A 21,977-nucleotide genomic window follows, 5' to 3' on the forward strand; every position below is an offset into this window, starting at 1 on the left:
TTTTTTTTTGAGACAGAGTTTTGCTCTTGTTGCCCAGGCTGGAGTGCAATGGTGTGATCTCGGCTCACTGCAACCTCTGCCTCATGGGTTCAAGCGATTCTCCCACCTCAGCCTCCCTAGTAGCTGGGATTACAGGCGCCCACCACTACGCCCAACTAATTTTTTTTTTTTTTTTGTATTTTTAGTAGAGACGGAGTTTCACTATGTTGGCCAGCTGGTCTCGAACTCCTGACCTCAGGCGATCTACCCGCCTCGGCCTCCCAAAGTTTTGGGATTACAGGCGTGAGCCACTGCACTCGGCCCAGATTCTTACTCATATATTCAATTGCCTATGGTTCAATTCTCTTTAGATGTCTCAAAATTCAATATGACCCAAAATGATAACTCTACTTCTAAATCTTTTACTGAATTTCTTTATTTTGGTGACTGTCTTTATCACTCACCCAACTACCGAACTCAGAAACAAAGCAGTCATCTTTTACTGTTTCCTTTCTTCAAAACTCCATAATTGATCAGGAATCAAATCCTGTAATACTATATCTGTAATATTTCTTATATGTGTCCCTTCCTCTCAAGTCTCGTTGATAATGATTACCTCTGTCTTTTATTGTCTTTTGCCTGGACAGTGACAATTTGCTTCCTAACTGTTCTCCCTGACTCCTCTCCTATACACACATTCATCCATTCATCCATTCTCTATATTGCTGCTGAAGCAATCTTTCTTTCTTTTCGTTCTTTTTTTTTTTTTTGGAGACAGGGTGTTGCTTTGTTACCCAGGCTGGATTACATGGTACAGTTGTAGCTCACTGTAGCCTCAACCTCCTTGGCTCAAGCCATCCTCCCACCTCAGTCCCCCAAGTAGCTGAGACTACAGGTATGCGCCACCACACCTGGTTATTTTTTTATTTTTTATTTTTGTAGATATGGAGTTTCACCATGTTGCCCAGGCTGGTCTCAAATTCTTGAGCTCAGGCAATCCACCTGCCTTGGCCTCCCAAAGTGGTGGATTACAGGCATGATCCATTGCACCCGGTAAATCTTTCTAATTTGCACATCTCATCACATAGTCTCTAGCTTAAAATCCTGGAATGACTCCATACTCCACAGAATACAATTCACACTCCTTTATTTGGTAGTCAAAGACCTCTATGATTTGTCCCCTGTGTAAGTTCCTGTTGTTGCTGTAACAATTTACCAAAAACTTGGTGGTTTAAAACAATACAATTTTTTTCTCTTAATGGTTCTGGAGAGTGAAAGTCTGAAATCAGTTTTATTGGGCTAAAGTCAAGGTGTCAGCAGGGCTGGTTTCTTCAGGAGGATCTGGCAGAGAATCTGTTCCCTTGCCTTCCACTTCTAGAGGCCACTTATATTCTTCGGCTCATATCCCTTCTTCCATCCTCAAAGCTCTCATCATAGCATCTTGCTTCCATTGTCACACTACCTTCTACTTTTTCTGTCATCAAGTCTCCCTCTTAAGGACAGTTGTAATGACATTTAAGGTATACTTAGATAAGGATAATCTCCCCATCTCAGGGTTCCTAATCATATCTCCAAAGTCACTTTTCCCATATAAGTTAACAATTCACAGGTTCTGAGGATTAGGACTTGGATATTTTTGGGAGCCTACCACATCTCCTTCCTTGCTCTTTAAGTTTATTTCTTGCCAAATTCCTGATAGCATTTTACGATCCAGCTTATGCCAAATTATTTCTAGTTCCTTAAAGTTCCATACTGTTTCGTTTCTCATCTTGGTGCCTTTTATGCATTTTTTTTTTTTTTTTACCAGTTGAGTCAATTGTCTTGTATGGTTGCTGTTCATAGTACTACATAACAATTACAGTAGTAACATCAAAGATCGTTGATCACAGATTACCATAATAGATATAACAAAAAAGTTTGCAAGACATGACATATGAGACATGAAATGAGGACATACAATTGGAAAAATGACATTGATAGGCTTGCTTAATGCAGGGTTGCTGCAAACCTTCAATTTGTAAAAATCACAGTATCTGTAAAACGCAATAAAGCAGGGCATAATAACATGAGGTATATCTGTAACTGAATTTCTTATTATAGGTATATTTAGACTTTTTTTCTTGGCTGGGCACAGTAGCCCACGCCTGCAATCCCATCACTTTGGGAGGCTGAGGTGGGTGGATCACCTGAGGTCAGGAGTTCCAGACCAGCCTGGCCAACACGGTGAAAGCCCATCTCTATTGAAAATACAAAAATTATGCTTTTTTCCCTCTATCAGAAACACTGTCTCCCTGACAAACACTGTTTCATTTTTTTAAGGATTAGCTCATATGTTGCCCACTCTACAAAACTATTTCTCAATTTCTTCTCAGGTGCAAGTGACCATCTTTCCCCTTCTTTACCTTGCATAGGTTCTTTGCAATCTATAAAATTTTATTGCATTTACTTGTATATATTTTTCCTGCCTCAACTACACAAGCTCCTGGAAGGTTGGGATATGATAGACGCTCAATAATGAGTTAATAAAAATCTAACCTACCTGTAAAAAGATATCCTTCATCCATCACCACATTCACATTAACTCTCCCCTCATCTGTAAGACAAGACAGAATCGTATGCATAAAGACAATAATAGAATAGAAGAAATATGTAACAGTCATACATTGGCCAGGTGTACCTGTAATTCCAGCACTATGAGAGGCCAAGGTGGATGAATCATTTGAGGTCAGGAGTTCGAGACCAGCCTGGCCAACATGGTGAAACCCCATCTCTACTAAAAATACAAAAATTTTTATATTTGTATAAAATATAAAGGAGGCTGAGCAGGATAATTGCTTGAACCCAGGAGGTGGAGGCTATAGTGAGCCAAGATCATGCCATTGCACTCCAGCCGGGGGAGCAGAGTGAGACTCTGTCTCAAAAAAAAAAAAAAAAGCCTGTAATCCCAGCACTTTGGGAGGCCGAGACGGGCGGATCACGAGGTCAGGAGATCGAGACCATCCTGGCTAACACGGTGAAACCCCGTCTCTACTAAAAAAATACAAAAAATTAGCCGGGCGAGATGGCGGGCGCCTGTAGTCCCAGCTACTCGGGAGGCTGAGGCGAGAGAATGGCGTAAACCCGGGAGGCGGAGCTTGCAGTGAGCTGAGATCCAGCCACTGCACTCCAGCCTGGGCAACAGAGCGAGACTCCGTCTCAAAAAAAAAAAGTCATACATCGAAGGAAAACACAAAATTCAGCAAATTTATATGATTTATTCTAGAATTTCATCCTTTTGTTTTGATACTTATTTATTCATTTTGTATCAGGGTCTCACTCTGTCTCCCAGGCTGGAGTGCAGTGGTGTGATCTTGGCTGACTGCAACCTCCGCCTCCCGGGTTCAAGTGATTCTCTTGCCTCAGCCTCACAAGTAACTGGGATTACAGGCGCATGCCATCATGCCCAGCTATTTTTATATTTTTGGTAGAGATGGGGTTTCACCATGTTGGCCAGGCTGGTCTCCAACTCCTGACCTCAAGTGATCCACCTGCCTTGGGCTCCCAAAGTGCTGGGATTACATGTATGAGCGACCGCGCCCAGCCTAGAATTTTATCCTTTTAAATCTCTAAATGGAAAATGTGGAAAGAAAAAGCTCTGATTATAAAAAGGATGCTTACTTCACACTTCTAATATCGCTTTTATTTTATTAAGATAGTTAACCTCATGTAGTAGAATGCTGGGCTGACACACTGAAGAAGTATCTGGAATAACTCTAATTTATTCATTATAATACTGTCAAGCAACTTAAAAAGGGAAACTGCACCAGTAGGGAAGATTTGACTTGGAGCATTAACAGTCCATATATCTTCAAAAAGTCTCTCCCATAAACCAAAAACAATGCATTTCTTTCTTTCTTTCCTTCTCTCTCTCTCTCTCTCTCTTTCTTTTTTTGAGATGGAGTCTTGCTCTGTTACCCAGGCTAGAGTGCAGATATTAGCTCACTGCAACCTCCACCTCCTGGGTTCAAGAGATTCTCCTGCCTCAGCCTCCCGAGTAGCTGGGATTACAGGCACCTGCCACTGCGCCTGGCTAATTTTTGTGTTTTTAGTAGAGACGGGGATTCACCGTGTTAGCCAGGCTGGTCTCGATCTACTGACCTCGTGATACACCTGCCTCGGTCTCACAAAGTGCTGGGATTACAGGCGTGAGCCACCGTGCCCGGCCACCAATGCCTCCCTTTCTCTTTTCCCTTCCTTTTCCCCTCCCTTCCCTTCCCTTCCCTTCCCTTCCCCTCTCCTTTACATCCCCCTCCCTTCCCCTTCCCCTTTCCCTTCCCCTTCCCCTTTCCCTCCCCTTCCCCTTTCCCTTCCCTTCCCCTTCCCTTCCCCTTTCCCTTCCCTTCCCCTTCCCCTTTCCCTTCCCCTTTCCTTTCCTTTCCTTCTTTTCACTGATCACTCTGTTGCGGAGGCTGGAGTGCGCCCAGGCGCCATTTCGACTCGCTGCAAGCTCTGCCTCCCGGGTTCACGCCATTCTCCTGCCTCAGCTTCCGGAGCAGCTGGGACTACAGGCGCCACCACACCCGGCTAATTTTTTGTATTTTCAGTAGACACGGGGTTTCACCGTGTTAGCCAGGATGGTCTCGACCTAGTGACCTCGTGATCCGCCTGCCTCCGTCTTCCAAAGTGCTGGGATTACAGACGTGAGACGGCCACACTGATGCCTACTTCTATACTCAATCCACACTTAGCTTAGGCTTTCTGTCCTTCTTCTACTACTCACTTCAATATCAATAAAATAATTTTTAGATCAATCTAACTGAACTTTAACAATATCTTTTAAATTTTGTTTTTAAACTTTATTTTGTATTTTTCTTTTTAAAACTTGTATAAATTTAAGGGGTACAATATTGTTATATGGATATATTGCCTTTTAAAGTGGGTCTTTAAAGACCCTTATAGGCCAGGCGCGATGGCTCACGCCTGTAATCCCAGCACTTTCAGAGGTTGAGGCGGGTGGATCACCTGAGGTCAGGAGTTTGAGACCAGCCTGGTCAACATGGTGAAACCCTGTCTTTACAAAAAATACTAAAATTAGCTGGGTGAGGTGGCAGGCGCTGGTAGTCCCAGCTACTTGGGAGGCCGAGGCAGGAGAATCACTTGAACCTGGGAGGCAGAGGTTGCGGTGAGCCAATATCACGCCATTGCACTCCAGCCTGGGCAACACAAGCAAAACTCCGTCTAAAAAAAAAGGGGTCGATTAAGAAAATGTGGCACATATACACCATGGAATACTATGCAGCCATCAAAAAGGATGAGTTTGCGTCCTTTGTAGGGACATGGATGCAGCTGGAAACCATCATTCTTAGCAAACTATCACAAGAAGAGAAAACCAAACACCGCATGTTCTCACTCATAGGTGGGAACTGAACAATGAGATCACTTGGACTCGGGAAGGGGAACATCACACACTGGGGCCTATCAGGGGGAGGGGGGAGGAGGGAGGGATTGCATTGGGGAGTTATACATGATATAAACGTTATGCACATGTACCCTAGAACTTAAAGTATAATAAAAAAAATAAATAAATAAAAAATAAAAAAAAAGGGGTCTTATAGATGGTCAGTGCCTTGGAGAAAGACATCTTATCCATTCTCATGTATTTTATTTTATTTATTTATTTTTGAGACAGAATCTGGCTCTGTCGCCCAGGCTGGAGGTCAGTGGCACAATCTCAGCTCGCCACAACCTCTGCCTCTTGAGGTTCAAGTGATTCTCCTGCCTCAGCTTCCTGAGTAGCTGGGACTGCAGGCACACACCACCATGCCTGGCTAATTTTTCATCCTAATGTGTTTTAATTATTCCCACAGAAGACTTATGAATAGCCTGAATGCTATTTATAAGAATATTTCCAATGCTGTTTCCTAAGAGCTCATTGACTTGAAAAGTAGTATTCAAGGAGATGGTTGACATTTCTACAACCAAAATCATCACGGCATTCCAGCAAAGTTTCAAGATACCTGGATAATGAATAAGAAAAAGTATCTACATAATTTTACAAGTAGATAAAAATACTGGGAAATAATGTATTTCTAATAATAATAAAAAAAATCCAATGGAAAATTCACTTTCTTCTGACCAGAGCAGGGCATAAATGGGTGGCACTGTGTTGAGATGAACGTATATTGATTTTTATTATTGCTACTAATAAAGCTAATTTTAAATGTTTACTATGTGCTAAGGCCTATATTAAGAATTTACAACAATTATGAAAGGTAGATATTATTTTCTTTTTGACAGAAGGGAACTAAGATCCAGAGCAGTTAATTTGACCAATCTTGCACAGCCAAGAGTTGTTGGAGCTGAGATTCAAATCCCTGTCTGGCTAATTCCAATTCCAACTTCATTCCACAATGCCATATAATCAGTGGAACCAGTGGGATGAATCCCAGGTTTTAGCTATTTTTCCCTAGAGGGTTATTATTTTGGAAAATTTTCTTTTTGGATACTTGTAGGTCTCATTATTATGAGGCCATGCTAATGTACGGTAGATGTGATTGATGTTAAGGGGAATTACTACTATTCCCCATCTTAAACTTGTCATTTTTGGTAGGTCAGAATTTACTGTAGATAAATTCTTCTTTTCTGTCTTTCTCTTACTACTATTTTCCTCCTTATTTTATTTGTTTACTTGCAGACTTTCCCTCTCAGACATTTTCTCCATTTATTTATTTTTTGGCTTTTCCTTTTGGTCTACTAATAATCTCATCAGTGCTCTGACACATTGCTAAAGTTTTGCTAAATTTGTGGACTGCTAACTTCCTCATTAAAGATAAAGAAGATGAATTATTAGAGTATTCCTTTCCAACCATCTCTTAATTCATATTTCTAAGTCAATGTCTTACAAGTATCTCAAACTCTACTTGTCCAAAACTGAAACTACTCTCCTGACATTTTAACCTGAATCTCTCCCGGAATCGGCTTACGACTGATGACTTACTCATTAGGATATCCCTTCCTAAAATCCTTCAAGTTTTTCATACCTCACATGTAATCAGTCACCATGCTCTATTCGCTTTAAATTTTTATTAATTTTAATAAATACATTTAAATTCTAAAATCTTTCGCAAATCACTCTGTTATCCATCACTAAATTCACTTCCCTTGCCTAGGCTCTCACTCTCTTGTTGGATCATGGAAGTATCTCTCAAGTTCCAGTCTTTACTTCCAATAATGCTGTCTACATTGCCATCAGTACTGATTTTGCAAGAGAGAAATACTCTAGATATACCACTACTTACAGTATGGAGGCTAAAATTGAAGGTAGAAATAGACAATTCAAGTGTAATATTTGGAAACTTCAGTACCCCACTCTAAATAATGGATAGAACAACCAAACAGGAAAATAAGTAGGTTAAAGAAGACTTGAAGAATATTATCAACCATGGAACATTCACCAGGCTAGACCATATGCTAGGCCATAAAACAAGTCTCATTCAGTTTAAAAGAACTGAAATCAAGAAAGTATGTTTTCTGACCACAAAGGAATTAATTCTAAGTCAACAGCAGCAGGAGATTTGGGAACTCCATAAACATTTAGAAATTAAACAACACATTTCTAAATAACCCATGGATCAAGAAGAAATTACCTGGGAAATTAGAAAGTATTTTAAACTGAATGAAAATGAAAACACAAATATGAAAAATTTCAAAATGCAGCTAAAGCAGTGCTTAGAGGAAAATTTATACCTGCAATCACCTGTATTAGAAATTAAGAAAGGGCTGGGCATGGTAGCTCACACCTGTAATCCCAGCACTTTGGGAGGCTGAGGTGGGTGGATCACCTGAGGTCAGGAGTTCGAGACCAGCCTGACCAACATGGTGAAACCCGTTCTCTACTAAAAATACAAAAATTAGCCAGGCATGGTGGTGCATGCCTGTAGTCCCAACTACTCAGGAGGCTGAAGCATGAGAATCGCTTGTACCCGGGAGGCGGAGGCTGCAGTGAGCTGAGATTGTGCCATTGCACTCCACCCTGGGCAATAAGAGCAAAACTCTGTCAAAAAAAAAAAAAAAAAAAAAAAAAAGAAGGAGAAGGAGAAGGAGAAGGAGAAGAAGAATAAGAAGAAAGAAAAAGAAAGAAAGAAAGAAAGAAGGAAGAAGGATTCTAAATTAAGAATCTAAATTTTCACCATAAGAAGAGCAAACTAAACCCAAGGTAAGCTGAGAGAAGAAAATAATGAGGATTAGAGCTGAAATCAATAAAATGGAAAACAGAAAATTGATAGGAAAAATTGATATTGGTTTTTTGAAAAGATCAACAAAATTGGCAAATTTTTAGCTAGTTTGACTAAATAAAAAAGATACAGATTGGCCGGGCGCGGTGGCTCAAGCCGGTAATCCCAGCACTTTGGGAGGCCGAGACGGGCAGATCATGAGGTCGGGAGATCGAGACCATCCTGGCTAACACGGTGAAACCCCATCTCTACTAAAAAATATAAAAAAACTAGCCAGGCGAGGTAGCAGGCACCTGTAGTCCCAGCACTTGGGAGGCTGAGGCAGGAGAATGGCGTAAACCCGGGAGGCGGAGCTTGCAGTGAGCCGAGATCCACTCCAGCCTGGGCGACAGAGCGAGACCCCGTCTCAAAAAAAAAAAAAAAAAAAAAGATACAGATCAAAATCATGAGAAAGGACATCATTACTGACTTCATAGAAATTAAAAAGAAATATAAAGAAATACTATGAACAACTTCATGCCAACAAATCAGACAACTTAGATGAAATGGACAAATTTCTAGAAAGACACACATTACTGAAAGGCTCAAAAGGATGATGAAAGCTAAACTACATAGCTTTCCAGTCTTGGCAATCTGCCTTTCCAGCCGTTTTTTCCCTGCCATGTTGTAACATGAAGTCACATTCTACCCGCAAGGAAATTCTTGCTGCAATCCTAACAATTTTGTGGCTTCGCATGCATTTACGCTTTTGTATGCATTATTTTCCTATCTGGAATGCCTTCATCTGGGAGAATTTCCACACGTCTTCTGACAAGCCTTTCTCTGATTCCCTTCCTGGAAAACTTAGCTCTTTCCTCCTTTAGGATCTCACTGAACATATTTTTATATATTCACAACCACATTGCATTATGATGTACTGTTTGCATATAAGATGTATTACTAGACTATGAACCCCTAGAGGTCGGCGATTCTGTCATCTTCATTTTTGTATTCCTAATAGTGTATATATATTAGATGTTCAATAAAATCTACTGCATGAATTGATTAATTCTTGAGGACTGGACTCTTACTTTTTTATGTATCTATTTATTTATGCATTTATTTATTTATTTTGGAGACAGGGTCTCACTCTGTTGCTCAGGCTGGAGGGCAGTTCTTTTTATTTTATTTTTATTTTTATTTTTTATTTTTTTGTTGAGACGGAGTCTCGCTCTGTCGCCCAGGCTGGAGTGCAGTGGCCGGATCTCAGCTCACTGCAAGCTCCGCCTCCCGGGTTTACGCCATTCTCCTGTCTCAGCCTCTGGAGTAGCTGGGACTACAGGCGCCCGCCACCTCGCCCAGCTAGTTTTTTGTATTTTTAGTAGAGACGGCGTTTCACCGTATTAGCCAGGATGGTCTCGATCTCCTGACCTCGTGATCCGCCTGTCTCGGCCTCCCAATCTTTTTATTTTTTAATGCTTCTGCACAACTCTAAATATACTATCAGAAGTTCTCATATATGATCCAAAGTTTTGCTTAAAGAGTAGCTCACCATCAATGGGCAGGTTGTTTTTCAGATCTTGGTATTCCTCTTCCTCAAGCTCAAAGCCCATATGTTCCATGAAAGGTTCTAGTTTATCAACACTAAGCTTCACTCCTTAGAAAAAAGAGGACAGGAATGAGAAATGCAAACAATAATGATAAAGTGCAAAATACTAAGCATGTCCATGAGTTAATAGAGGGTAAACAATCAAAGAAACAATAAAGTTGTTTATATGAAAATAACTGCCATGTGAATCCCAAAAATGGGAATGCTCTCCCATTTTTGTCTAGAGGATCTGACTATAGCTTTCATGGGACATTTATAAGGAAAAAACTGAAGAACTAGGCAAGTCTGATGAAATGTGGCAAGAAGCTGCCTTTATAATTCTATTTGTAAAATAGATTTTAAATGCAGTGATAGAATAAAAAATCACTTCCCCAAAGGCACTATGTTCAAAGTAGTAAATTATGAGACAAAAACAATAAACAGGTTAATTGCCAAACTTGTCATCACCCCAAATATATGTGGTTTTAAAAAAGTAAATGCAATCAGTTTTACCTGATTTCTCACTTACCTCTGAGAGACTTTATACCATCCAGCAACTTATGCTTATACAACTTTCCAGCAGCTGTAAGATATTAAAGCACAGTATAGCAACTGATAGGGAGGCTTGATAAAATATTTTAAAAACCAGCAATTTCAGAAGAACAATTCTTATAATTTTACTCAAATCTTTTTGTGTTTGTGTTTATACCCGAAATAAAAATTAGACCAACAGGAGAGAGCTCTTAAGATAATAAATCTACCTACTTTTTCTTTTTTGACACCAAAACAATTAGTGGTACCTTGCTTGCCATGCCTTTCTTACGTCTTTTTTTCTTCTCATTTCTCCTTTTCTACTCCTCTGCTTAAGATCATGCATACTGGTGTTCCCAAGTATAATGTTAGATATAGTTAGATTTAGCTCAAGCAATTCTTGAGCAAAAAACCTGATGATTATGACAAAATTTCTTTGAATGTTAGCATTGAGCATTTCTATATATTTTTCACATGACATCAAATGGATGCTTTGCTTTGTATTTTCATTGACAAGCCCATGACAATAAATTCTTCAAGGTAATCAGTGAGACGTTGTCTGCTGCCACGACAGGTTTCATATTTACCGAAATTAATCTAATCCCACATAGGTGGTGAAGTAGCATGAATTTCTGGCTTCCTCTCCACAAATCAACCCTGGAGCAACTAAAGTTTGAGCAGAAATTTGGATTGTAGGAACCAAGTGAAAAGCTGTAACAAAATTCTTCGGAAATGAAAAGCTGTGTGTGTGTGTGTGTGTGTGTGGTGTGTGTGTGTGTGTGTGTGTGTGTGTGTGTGTTTACAGCCTAGGGTAGAGGGCTAGCAGTGGCAGTTAAAGCACCAATTAGGGAAACTTTTCTTTTTAAAAGATTTTTGCCTTTGCCTTTATGTACCATGAATCTGAGATTATCATTGCCTACTCCTTCATTACAGAAAGCAGCAACAAAAGGCTAGACCAATGGTCAGGTGTCTGGAAGGTAACATCAGGGCACCACATAAACCCTTCAGGAGTGAAGGACTAATGTAAACAAGAGAAGACTGATAAGCTGCCCTCTGGTATTTTATCCTCCTGTAACTTTTATGGTTGGTGGATTTCCTTCTTTCAGTTCTACATTTCTCTGTGGTTAAAGGTGAAAGTGACTGTCACTGTTTGCTGACAATATGATCATTTATCTTGAAAACCCTAAAAACTCTTCTAGAAAGCTCCTAGAACTGATAAAAGAATTCAGCAAAGTTTCTGGATACAAGATTAATGTACACAAATCAGTAGCTCTTCTATACACCAACAGCAACCAAGCGGAGAATCAAATCAAGAGCTCAACCCCTTTCACAACAGCTGTAAAATAAATAAATAAATAAAATACTTAGGAATATACCTAACCAAGGAGGTGAAAGATCTCTACAAGAAAAATTACAAAACACTGCTGAAAGAAATCACAGATGACATAAACAAATGGAAACACATCCCATGCTCACGGATCGGTAGAATCAATATTGTGAAAATGACCATACTGCCAAAAGCAATATACAAATTCAGTGCAGTTCCCATCAAAATACCACCATCATTCATCACAGAATTAGAAAAAACATCCTAAAATTCATATGGAACCAAAAAAGAGCCCATATAGCCAAAGCAAGACTAAGCAAAAATAACAAATCTGGAGCCATTCACACTACCTCATTTCAAACTATACTATAAGTCCATAGTCACCAAAACAGCATGGTACTAGTATAAAAATAGGCATGTAGACCAATGGAACAGAATAGAGAACCCGAAAATAAACCCAAATACTTACAGCCAACTAATCTTCCACAAAGCAAACAAAAACATAAAGTGGGGGGAAAAAAAACAACACCCTTTCCTTTTTTTTTTTTTTTAAAGATTCTATCCAGTTTATTCTCTCTCAATTTTAGAAAACCAGCTTTCACACTTTCCCTCAAATACTGAGCTATGTAAAATCATTGTTCAATTTAACTTTAATTCTAACAATGACAACTTAAGGTACTGTGTTTGATGCAGTAAACCAAACAGAGTCTTAAAATATAAAGATTCTTGACAATTGAGTAGGAATGACACAATTTTTGTTTTTTCATTTAACATTTCAACCTAACCATGGAGATGTGGAAGATTTATGTCCTTTCGCTTTTGATTTTGTGTATGTTCTGCAATTGCTTTAATCAACAGAAAACTACAGAAGTGACTCTGTACCTGTTTCTGTGCCTAGGCCTTATGAAACTGACAGCTTCCACTACCTGTCTCTTAGAACAATTGCTTTTGAAAACCAGCCACCATGCTATGAGGAAGATGAAGCAATCCCGTGGAGAAGCTCACATAGAGAAGAACTGGAGGTCCCAGACTGAAGTCCTGCTGAGTTCCCAGACAACAGTCAGGACCAATTTGCCTTTTAAGAGAGTGAGCTATCATGTAAATAACTTCTCTGGATCCAGAAAAACCTAGTTCTTGACCTACAAAATCATGAGCAAAATAAAATTGCTCTTTTATGACAACACACAGAGTGGGAGAAAATCTTCACAATCTACGCATCTGATAAAGGGCTAATATTCAGAATCTACAACGAACTCAAATCAGTAAGAAGAAAAACAGTCACATCAAAAAGTGGGCTAAGGACATGAATAGACAATTCTTAAAAGAAGATATACAAATGGCCAAAAAACATACGAAAAAAGCTCAGCATCACTAATGATCAGGGAAATGCAAATCAAAACCACAATACGATACCACTTTACTCCTGCAAGAATGGCTATAAGAAAAAAATCCAAAAACAGTAGATGTTGGCGTGGATGCGGTAAACAGGGAACACTTCTCCACTGCTGGTGGGAATGTAAACTATTACAACTACTATGGAAAATGGTGTGGAGATTCCTTAAAGAACTAAAAGTAGAACTACTATTTGATCTAGCAGTCCCACTACTGGGTATCAACCCAGAGGAAAAGAAGTCATATGAAAAAGATACCTGCACACACATGTTTATGGCAGCACAGCTCGCAATTGCAAAAAAGTGGAAACAACCCAAATGCCCATCAATCAACAAGTGGTTACAGAAACTGTGGTATATTTATATGATGGAATACTATTCAGCCATAAAAAGGAATGAATTAATGGCATTTGCAGTAACCTGGATGAGATCGGAGACTATTATTCTAAGCGAAGTACCTCAGAAATGGAAAACCAAACATCATATGTTCTCACTGATATGTGGGAACTAAGCTATGAGGACACAAAGCCATAAAAATGATACAGTGCAATTTAGGACTTGGGGGAAAGGGTGGAAAGGGGATGGGAGATAGCAGACTACAAATAGTGTGCAGTGTATACTGCCCGGGTGATGGGTGCACCAAAATCTCACAAATCACCACTAATGATCTTACTCATGTAACCAAATACCACCTGTACCCCAATAACTTATGGGGAAAAAAAGGTGAAATTGACCAGAGGAGAGTGTCAGCTCAAGAAAATGATTTAAAAGTCCTGGGTCTCTCTGCCTTGGGACCTGTCTTATTTGATTAAATTGAGTCAAATTAATGAAGTATTTCTTCACATATTGTGAATATCACTGTGTACTCTGTACTATCTCAACATGAAGTTATACATGGTTCCTCAAACATGCCTTGGTTGGGTATGCCTCTGTGCCTTTGTTATGTTTTTATTAATATTATAGCACTTACTAAAGTGCATGGAATTTTTTTGGCATGTGCTGTCTATCTATACATTGAATTCTTTTAAGACCTGGACATTGTCTTTTTTATTCTTTATGACTCAGAGCCAAATATAATGTCTAGTACCTAATGGCAGCACATTGACTTTTAGTAAATGGATGAATAAATACCTCATCGTAAATTAAATGCTTACCATCAAGTGGCAAACTTTTCATCAATACCGAGTTTTCCTTTAGTTGGAGTATTAACCCTATGTTTTTCAGAATATTTTCCAGATCTTCATAGTCAATTTCTTCCCCTTAAAAAAGAAAATAATTAAAAAAATCAAATTTCAATAGTAATTATAAAATCAATTATGTCTGTGTAGCATTATCCACAAATACAGGATAAAAAGCAACAGAAACAACAGTGTTGTCTAATTACACAGAACTAGAAGGGAGATTTCAGAAATGAAACATCTTTCTGGTAGAATAAAGCTCTTCAATGTTGGGAACAAGAAACAAACACAGCACACAGATAGTTCACAAAATGATGTGGCATGAATAATTCTGCCAGCATGTAATATTTGCTCTATTGTTTCATTTGTGTCTGAATCATGAATTTATTCTTAGCAGTCATATTACCTGTATGTGTAATTTGCATTGCTATTTTGCTATCAAAACAGTAGAGAATGAAATTATATTATTGAAAAACTCCAAAGAATATAGGACATGTTATTTAGGCATTACACTGTGGCCTTTTAAGGAAGATGTACATAACAACTGATTATAATAATTAATAACATTTAGTTTATAAAGCATGTCTCTTTAGTTGTATATAAATTGCCAATAAAAACAGATACAATGTCAGGATTAATATGATATGGACAAGATAACATAAAATACTTTCAAAATAATTTCTTTTGTTAAACATTTAGATGATTTTTGTCTTATCATCATTTCTTCTGACTCACCTAAAATTTCATCTACTTCATTCAGAAGTAAATCCAGTTTAACTCTTCTCTCATCTATAAGACAAGACACAATTTTGATATGGTCCTGCTATAGACTAACTGAATTATGTCCCCCATATCATGAATGATTCATATAATGAAGCCCTAACCCCCAATGTGACTGTATTTGGAGACAGGGTCTTTAGAAGGTAATTAAGATTAAATAAAGTTGTAAGGGTTGGTCTCTGATCCAATATGATGGTGGCCTTACAAAATGAGGAAGAAAGAGATCTCTTTCACCCTCTCTCCATCATGTAAGGACACAGCAAGAAGGCAGCCATTTATAAGCCAGAAAGGCAGCCCTCCCAGAAACCAAATTGGCCAGCCCCTTGATCTTGGAATTCCTATCTCCAGAACTGTGGGAAAATAAATTTCTGTTGCTTAAGCCACCCAATCTATAGTATTTTGTTATGGAAGCTCAAGCATACTAATATAGGTCCCAATTACATAAAATTCTTAAACTGTGAAGTAAAATGTTAAGGATCTGACAGTTGCCTAGAATTTTTTCTAATTATATATATATTTAGAAAAAAGTGTGTGTATGTGTGTATATATATATAATATATAAGTATACATATACACTTTTTATGTATAAAAAGAATATATACACATATACTTTTATACATATAAAACTACATATATACACATATATATACTTTGTGTGTCTGTGTATATACATACATATATATATATATATATATATATATATGCATATACACTTCCTTTTTAGAAACAAGGTCTTGCTCTCTTGTCCAGGCTGGAGTACAGTGGCATGATCATGACTCACTGCGGCCTCAACATTCAGGGTTCAAGTGATCTTCCCAGCTCAGTCTCCTGAGTGATTTGGACTACAAGCATGTACCACCACGCCTGGCTAATTTTTTACAATTTTTTTTTTTTTTGAGACAGAGTCTCGCTCTGTCACCCAGGATGGAGTGCAGTGGACGGATCTCAGCTCACTGCAAGCTCCGCCTCCCGGGTTTAAGCCATTCTCCTGCCTCAGCCTCCCGAGTAGCTGGGGCTACAGGCGCCCGCCACCTTGCCCGGCTAGTTTTTTGTATTTTTTTAGTAGAGACGAGGTTTCACCGTGTTAGCCAGGAGGGTCTCGATCTCCTGACCTCGTGATCCGCCCATCTCGGCCTCCCAAAGTGCTGGGATTACAGGCTTGAGCCACCGCGCCCGGCCTTTTTTTTTTTTTTTTTTTTACAGATAGGGTCTCCCTGTGCTGCCCAGGCTGGTCTCGAACACTTGGGCTCAGGTGATCCTCCCGCCTTAGCCTCCCAAAGTGCTGAGGTTACAGGTACAAGTCACTCCATTAGTTCTAATTAGTTTATTTTTACTTTATATAAGTGTAAATTGAGAAAGGAAAAATAATCTAAATATGATAAACACATTTATTCTATTCAGTCAATTTTTCCTGTTTTTGTTACTTCCTCACTAGTGTGAAAGAGGAAAAAAAGAAAAAATTATTTTCATTGTTAAATTCATCAAATATTTGATGGTCTAGAAAAAAATTCTAAAATTCACATGGAACCAAAAAAGAGCCAAAGCAATCCTAAGCAAAATAAAACAAAAAATCAAAAACAAAGAAAAATCAAAGCTGGAGACATTGTATTACCTGACTTCAAAGTATACTACAAGGCTACAGTAAGTAAAACTGCATGGTACTGGTACAAAAACAGACAGATAGACCAATGGAACAGAATAGAGAATCCAGAAATAAAGCTACATACCTGCAGCCATTTGATCTTCAACAAAGTTGACAAAAATAAGCAATGGGAAAAAAACTCCCTATTCAAAAAATGGTGCTGGGATAACTGGCTATCCATATGCAGAAGAATGAAACAGGACCCCCTACCTATCACCATATACAAAAGTTAACTCAAAAGATGGATGAAAGACTTACATGTAAGACCTCAAACTATAAAAATCTTACAAGAAAACTTACGGAATACCCTTCTGATATTGGCATTGGCAGGGAATTTATGGCTAAGTTCTTAAGAGCAATTGCGACAAAAACAAAAATTGACAAATGGGACCTAATTAAGCTAAAGAACACACAGAAGCACAGCAAGAGAAACTATCAAGAGAGTAAACAGATAACCTACAGAATGGAAGAAAATATTAACAAACTTTACATCTGACAAAGGTCCAATATCTAGAATCTATTAAGGAACTTAAAGAGCAAAAAATTATTACTCCTCTTAAAAGCAGGCAAAGGACATGAACAGACACTTCGCAAAAGAAGACCTACAAGTGGCCAACAGACATGAAAAAAATGCTCATCATCACTAATCATTAGAGAACTGCTAATCAAAACCACAATAAGATACCATCTCACACCAGTCAGAATGGCTTTTCTTGTCTTTTTTTTTTTTTTTTTTTTGAGACGGAGTCTCACTCTGTCACCAAGACTGGAGTGCAGTGGCACAATGTGGGCTCACTGCAAACTCCGTCTCCCAGGTTCACACCATTCTCCTGCCTCAGCCTCCCGAGTAGCTGGGACTACAGGTGCGTGCTGCCACGCCCAGCTAATTTTTTGTATTTTTAGTAGAGACGGGGTTTCACCGTGTTAGCCAGGATGGTCTCAATTTCCTGACCTCATGATCTGCCTGCCTCAGCCTCCCAAAGTGCTAGGATTACAGACATGAGCCACCGCACCAGGCCCAGAATGGCTTTTCTTAAAAATACAAAATATAACAGATGGTGGTGAGGCTGGGGAGAAAAGGGAACATTTACACGCTGCTGCTACTGCTGGTGAGAATGTAAGTTAGTTCAGCCACTGTGGAGAGCAGTTTAGAGATTTCTCAGAGAACTGAGAGTTGAACTACCATCTGACCCAGCAATCACACTACCGGGTATACACCCAAAGGAAAATAAGTCATTCTACCAAAAAGACACATGCAGTTGTATGTTCATCGGAGCACTATTCACAACAGCAAAGACATGGAATCAATCTAGATGCCCATCAATAGTGGACTTGATAAAGAAAATATGGTACATATACACAATGGAATACTATGCAGCCATGTAAAAACAAAATCACATCCTTTGCAGCAACACAGATACAGCTGGAAAGCATTATCCTAAGCAAACTAACACAGAAACAGAAAACCAAATACCATATGTTCTCACTTATAAGTGGAAGGTAAACCTTGGGTACTCATGGTCACAAAAATGGTAATAATAGACACTGAGGAATATAAGATGGGGGAGGGTGGAAATGGGGTAAGGATTGAAAAAAAACCCTACCTATTGGGTATTATGATCACCAGCTGGGGGACAGATTCATTCATACTCCAAACCTCAGTATCATACAATATACCTATGTAACAAGCCTGTACATGTACCCCCGATTCTAAAATGAAAGTTGAGGAAAAAAGAGAAACCCAGCAGGTAATATTTTGTAAGTACTGTAAAATGACAGTAAAAATGTCAGTGAAAGTGAAATCAACGAGGAATATCTAGCCACATACAAATTTTATTTAAAATCAATTTTAATAACAGTTCAAATGAAGAATATTTTACAAAAATCAGTGAAGTACTTAAGAGAAAGCCTTGTGATTGGAGTCAAAGGATTTGAATTTATTGAACTACTACCAATACTAACTTAAGGTTGTAGAAAAACATCAAATCTGGCCTTGTCCAGTACTATTCACTAAAGTAAAAGGTTATCATTTCAAAAATATGTTCAAAACATAAAAATGCTTTTAAATATTAATAAAATAATTACATTCTAAAAAATATATTTGTTCGGTGCATACTACATGCCAGGCTCTATTTCAGTGCTGGGGATACAACAGTAAACAACAGGAAGTCTCTGCTTCTGTGACAGCAATCACTAATGTCAAAGAAACCACTGGGTTATGAACTATTTCAGATCCAACAATAGAGCACTACATTAAAACATTGACATTTATTTCCTCCTACTTATTTCAAATATTTTAAATGACTCTCTAGCTGGTTTTTATATCCCTTTTGTTTATTGCTGTACTTTGTTTCTTTGGTTGTATTTTTGAAACTCAGCCCTCATAGAACAGAGGCAAACTCTAGTAATATTTATTTCAAGACATCAGCTGATCTCTCCTGTAGAAATTTAGAGTGGGACCATATCCCCATTTTAACAGGAGCTTTAGACACTCTTGGCTGGCTCATGTGTTACACAGTTTTATGAAAAAAGGATTAGAGGTTAGGCAAGAAAGAGAAGACCATGTTTTTGGCAAGCAGAAAGTCTTATGGTTTCAAGCATCAGACCATGTTAGATAAGCTTTGGTAAATCAGCACTTCTGGGATGGTTATCAAACTATTACATTATCTCAAGATGCTAAAGATGTTAAGATGCTCAAGATCCTAAGAGTTAAACAGAGTGCTTTGACGAGATTGTGTTGCTAAAGATCATGCAAAAAGGTAATAATCCCAAATAAATATATCAACATATATTTTCTTTTATTGTAAAGGCTAGCTATTTCAACAAAATTAACTATAGTGGGATTGCTTATATAAAATGAAGATTCATAGGCTCCATCCTAGACCTACTTGATCACAGTCTCAAGGGAGTGGGTGATTTCTATGCAATCTAAAGCTTAAGATCTATGAATTTATTAAATGTGATTGTTAGAAATGTTTTGTACATTTTACAATAGTACACTTTAAACAATTTCCACTACTTTCTTTTATCTCTCTTTTTTCTGTTTATTTCTCTCTGAATTATTTCATAATTTTCTCTACCTTCTCCTTAAATATTCTTTTTCTGTTAACTTATATACTTGATCCCAACACTGGCCATGATCTTATTCTGGTGTTTTTTGGTATAGAAACTCTGGGAACTGGGTGAAGCCCACTGCAGTTCAAGGAGGCCTGCCTGCCTGCGTCTGTAGACTCCAGCTCTGGGGACAGGGCATAGCCAAACAAAAGGCAGCAGAAACCTCTGCAGATTTAAATGTCCCTGTCTGACAGCTTTGAAGAGAGTAGTGGTTCTCCCAACACGGAGTTTGAGATCTGAAACGGACAGACTGCCTCCTCAAGTGGGTCCCTGACCCCCGAGTGGCCTAACCGGGAGGCACCCCCCTCTGTAGGGGTAGACGGACACCTCACATGGCCGGGTACCCCTCTGAGTTGAAGCTTTCAGTCGAAGCTTCAGGCAGCAACAGTTGCTGTTCAGCAATATTCACTCTTCTGCAGCCTCCACTGCTGACACCCAGGCAAATAGGGTCTGGAGTGGACCTCCAGCAAACTCCAACAGACCTGCAGCTGAGGGTCCTGACTGTTAGAAGGAAAACTAACAAACAGAAAGGACATCCACACCAAAACCCCATCAGTACGTCACCATCATTAAAGACCAAAGGTAGATAAAATCACAAAGATGGGGAAAAAACAGAGCAGAAAAGCTGAAAATTCTAAAAATCAGAGAGCCCCTCCCCCTCCAAAGGAATGCAGCTCCTCACCAGCAACAGAACAAAGCTGAATGGAGAATGACTTTGATGGTTGAGAGAAGAAGGCTTCAGATGATCAAACTTCTCCGAGCTAGAGAAGGAGGTTAGAACCCATCACAAAGAAGCTAAAAACCTTGAAAAAAAGATTAGACGAATGGCTAAATAGAATAACCAATGTAGAGAAGTCCTTAAATGACCTGATAGAGCCGAAAACCACAGCATAAGAACTACATGACAAATGCACAAGCTTCAGTAATTGATTCGATCAACTGGAAGAAAGGGTATCAGTGATTGAAGATCAAATGAATGAAATGAAGGGAGAAGAGAAGTTTAGAGAAAAAAGAGTAAAAAGAAATGAACAAAGCCTCCAAGAAATATGGGACTATGTGAAAAGAACAAACCTACGTCTGATTGGTGCACCTGAAAGTGACGGGGAGAATGGAACCAAGCTGGAAAACACTCTGCAGGATATTATCCAGGAGAACTTCTCCAACCTAGCAAGGCAGGCCAACATTCAAATTCAGGAAATACCGAGAACGCCACAGAGATACTCCTCGAGAAGAGAAACCCCAAGACACATAATTGTCAGATTCACCAAAGTTGAAATGAAGGAAAAAATGTTAAGGGCAGCCAGAGAGAAAGGTTGGGTTACCACAAAGGGAAGCCCATCAGACTAACAGAGGATCTCTTGGCAGAAACTCTACAAGCCAGAAGAGACTGGGGGTCAATATTCAACATTCTTAAAGAAAATAATTTTCGGCCGGCGCGGTGGCTCAAGCCTGTAATCCCAGCACTTTGGGAGGCCGAGACGGGTGGATCACGAGGTCAGGAGATCGAGACCATCCTGGCTAATACGGTGAAACCCCGTCTCTACTAAAAATACAAAAAACTAGCCAGGCGAGGTGGCGGGCGCCTGTAGTCCCAGCTACTCCGGAGGCTGAGGCAGGAGAATGGCGTGAACCCGGGAGGCGGAGCTTGCAGTGAGCTGAGATCCGGCCACTGCACTCCAGCCCGGGCGACAGAGCAAGACTCCGTCTCAAAAAAAAAAAAAAAAAAAAAAGAAAATAATTTTCTACCCAGGATCTCACATTCAGCCTAATTAAGTTTCATAAGTGAAGGAGAAATAAAATCCTTTCCAGACAAGCAAATGCTGAGAGATATTGTCACCACCAGGCCTGCCTTACAAGAGCTCCTGAAGGAAGCACTAAACATGGAAAGGAACAACCAGTACCAGCCACTGCAAAAACATGCCAAAATGTAGAGACCATCGATGCTAGGAAGAAACTGCATCAACTAACGAGCAAAATAACCAGCTAACATCATAATGACAGGATCAACTTCACACATAACAATATTAACCTTAAATGTAAATGGGCTAAATGCTCCAATTAAAAGACACAGACTGGCAAATTGGATAAAGAATCAAGACCCATCAGTGTGCTGTATTCAGGAGACCCATCTCACGTGCAGAGACACACATAGGCTCAAAATAAAGGGACGGAGGAAGATCTACCAAGCTAATGGAAAACAAAAAAAAAGGCAGGGGTTGCAATCCTAGTCTCTGATAAAACAGACTTTAAACCAA

General features: G+C 39.1%; 1 protein-coding gene across 1 annotated transcript in view; it reads right to left on the minus strand.

Moving 5' to 3' along the window:
- The window catches only part of EFCAB3 (EF-hand calcium binding domain 3), a 169,101-nt gene that overhangs the window by 126,593 nt on the left and 20,531 nt on the right, over positions 1–21,977 (minus strand). Inside the window, exons 16-20 of the mRNA XM_033184090.1 lie at positions 14,922–14,975; positions 14,163–14,267; positions 10,289–10,342; positions 9,724–9,828; positions 2,519–2,572 (exon numbers count right to left, since the gene is read on the minus strand). Coding sequence (XP_033039981.1) covers positions 2,519–2,572; positions 9,724–9,828; positions 10,289–10,342; positions 14,163–14,267; positions 14,922–14,975 — 372 coding nt within the window. The remainder of the gene's footprint in view (positions 1–2,518; positions 2,573–9,723; positions 9,829–10,288; positions 10,343–14,162; positions 14,268–14,921; positions 14,976–21,977) is intronic.

The sequence above is a fragment of the Trachypithecus francoisi genome, unplaced genomic scaffold, assembly GCF_009764315.1.
Source record: "Trachypithecus francoisi isolate TF-2019V2 unplaced genomic scaffold, Tfra_2.0 Lachesis_group20, whole genome shotgun sequence".
In the NCBI taxonomy this organism is placed as follows: Eukaryota; Metazoa; Chordata; class Mammalia; order Primates; family Cercopithecidae; genus Trachypithecus; species Trachypithecus francoisi.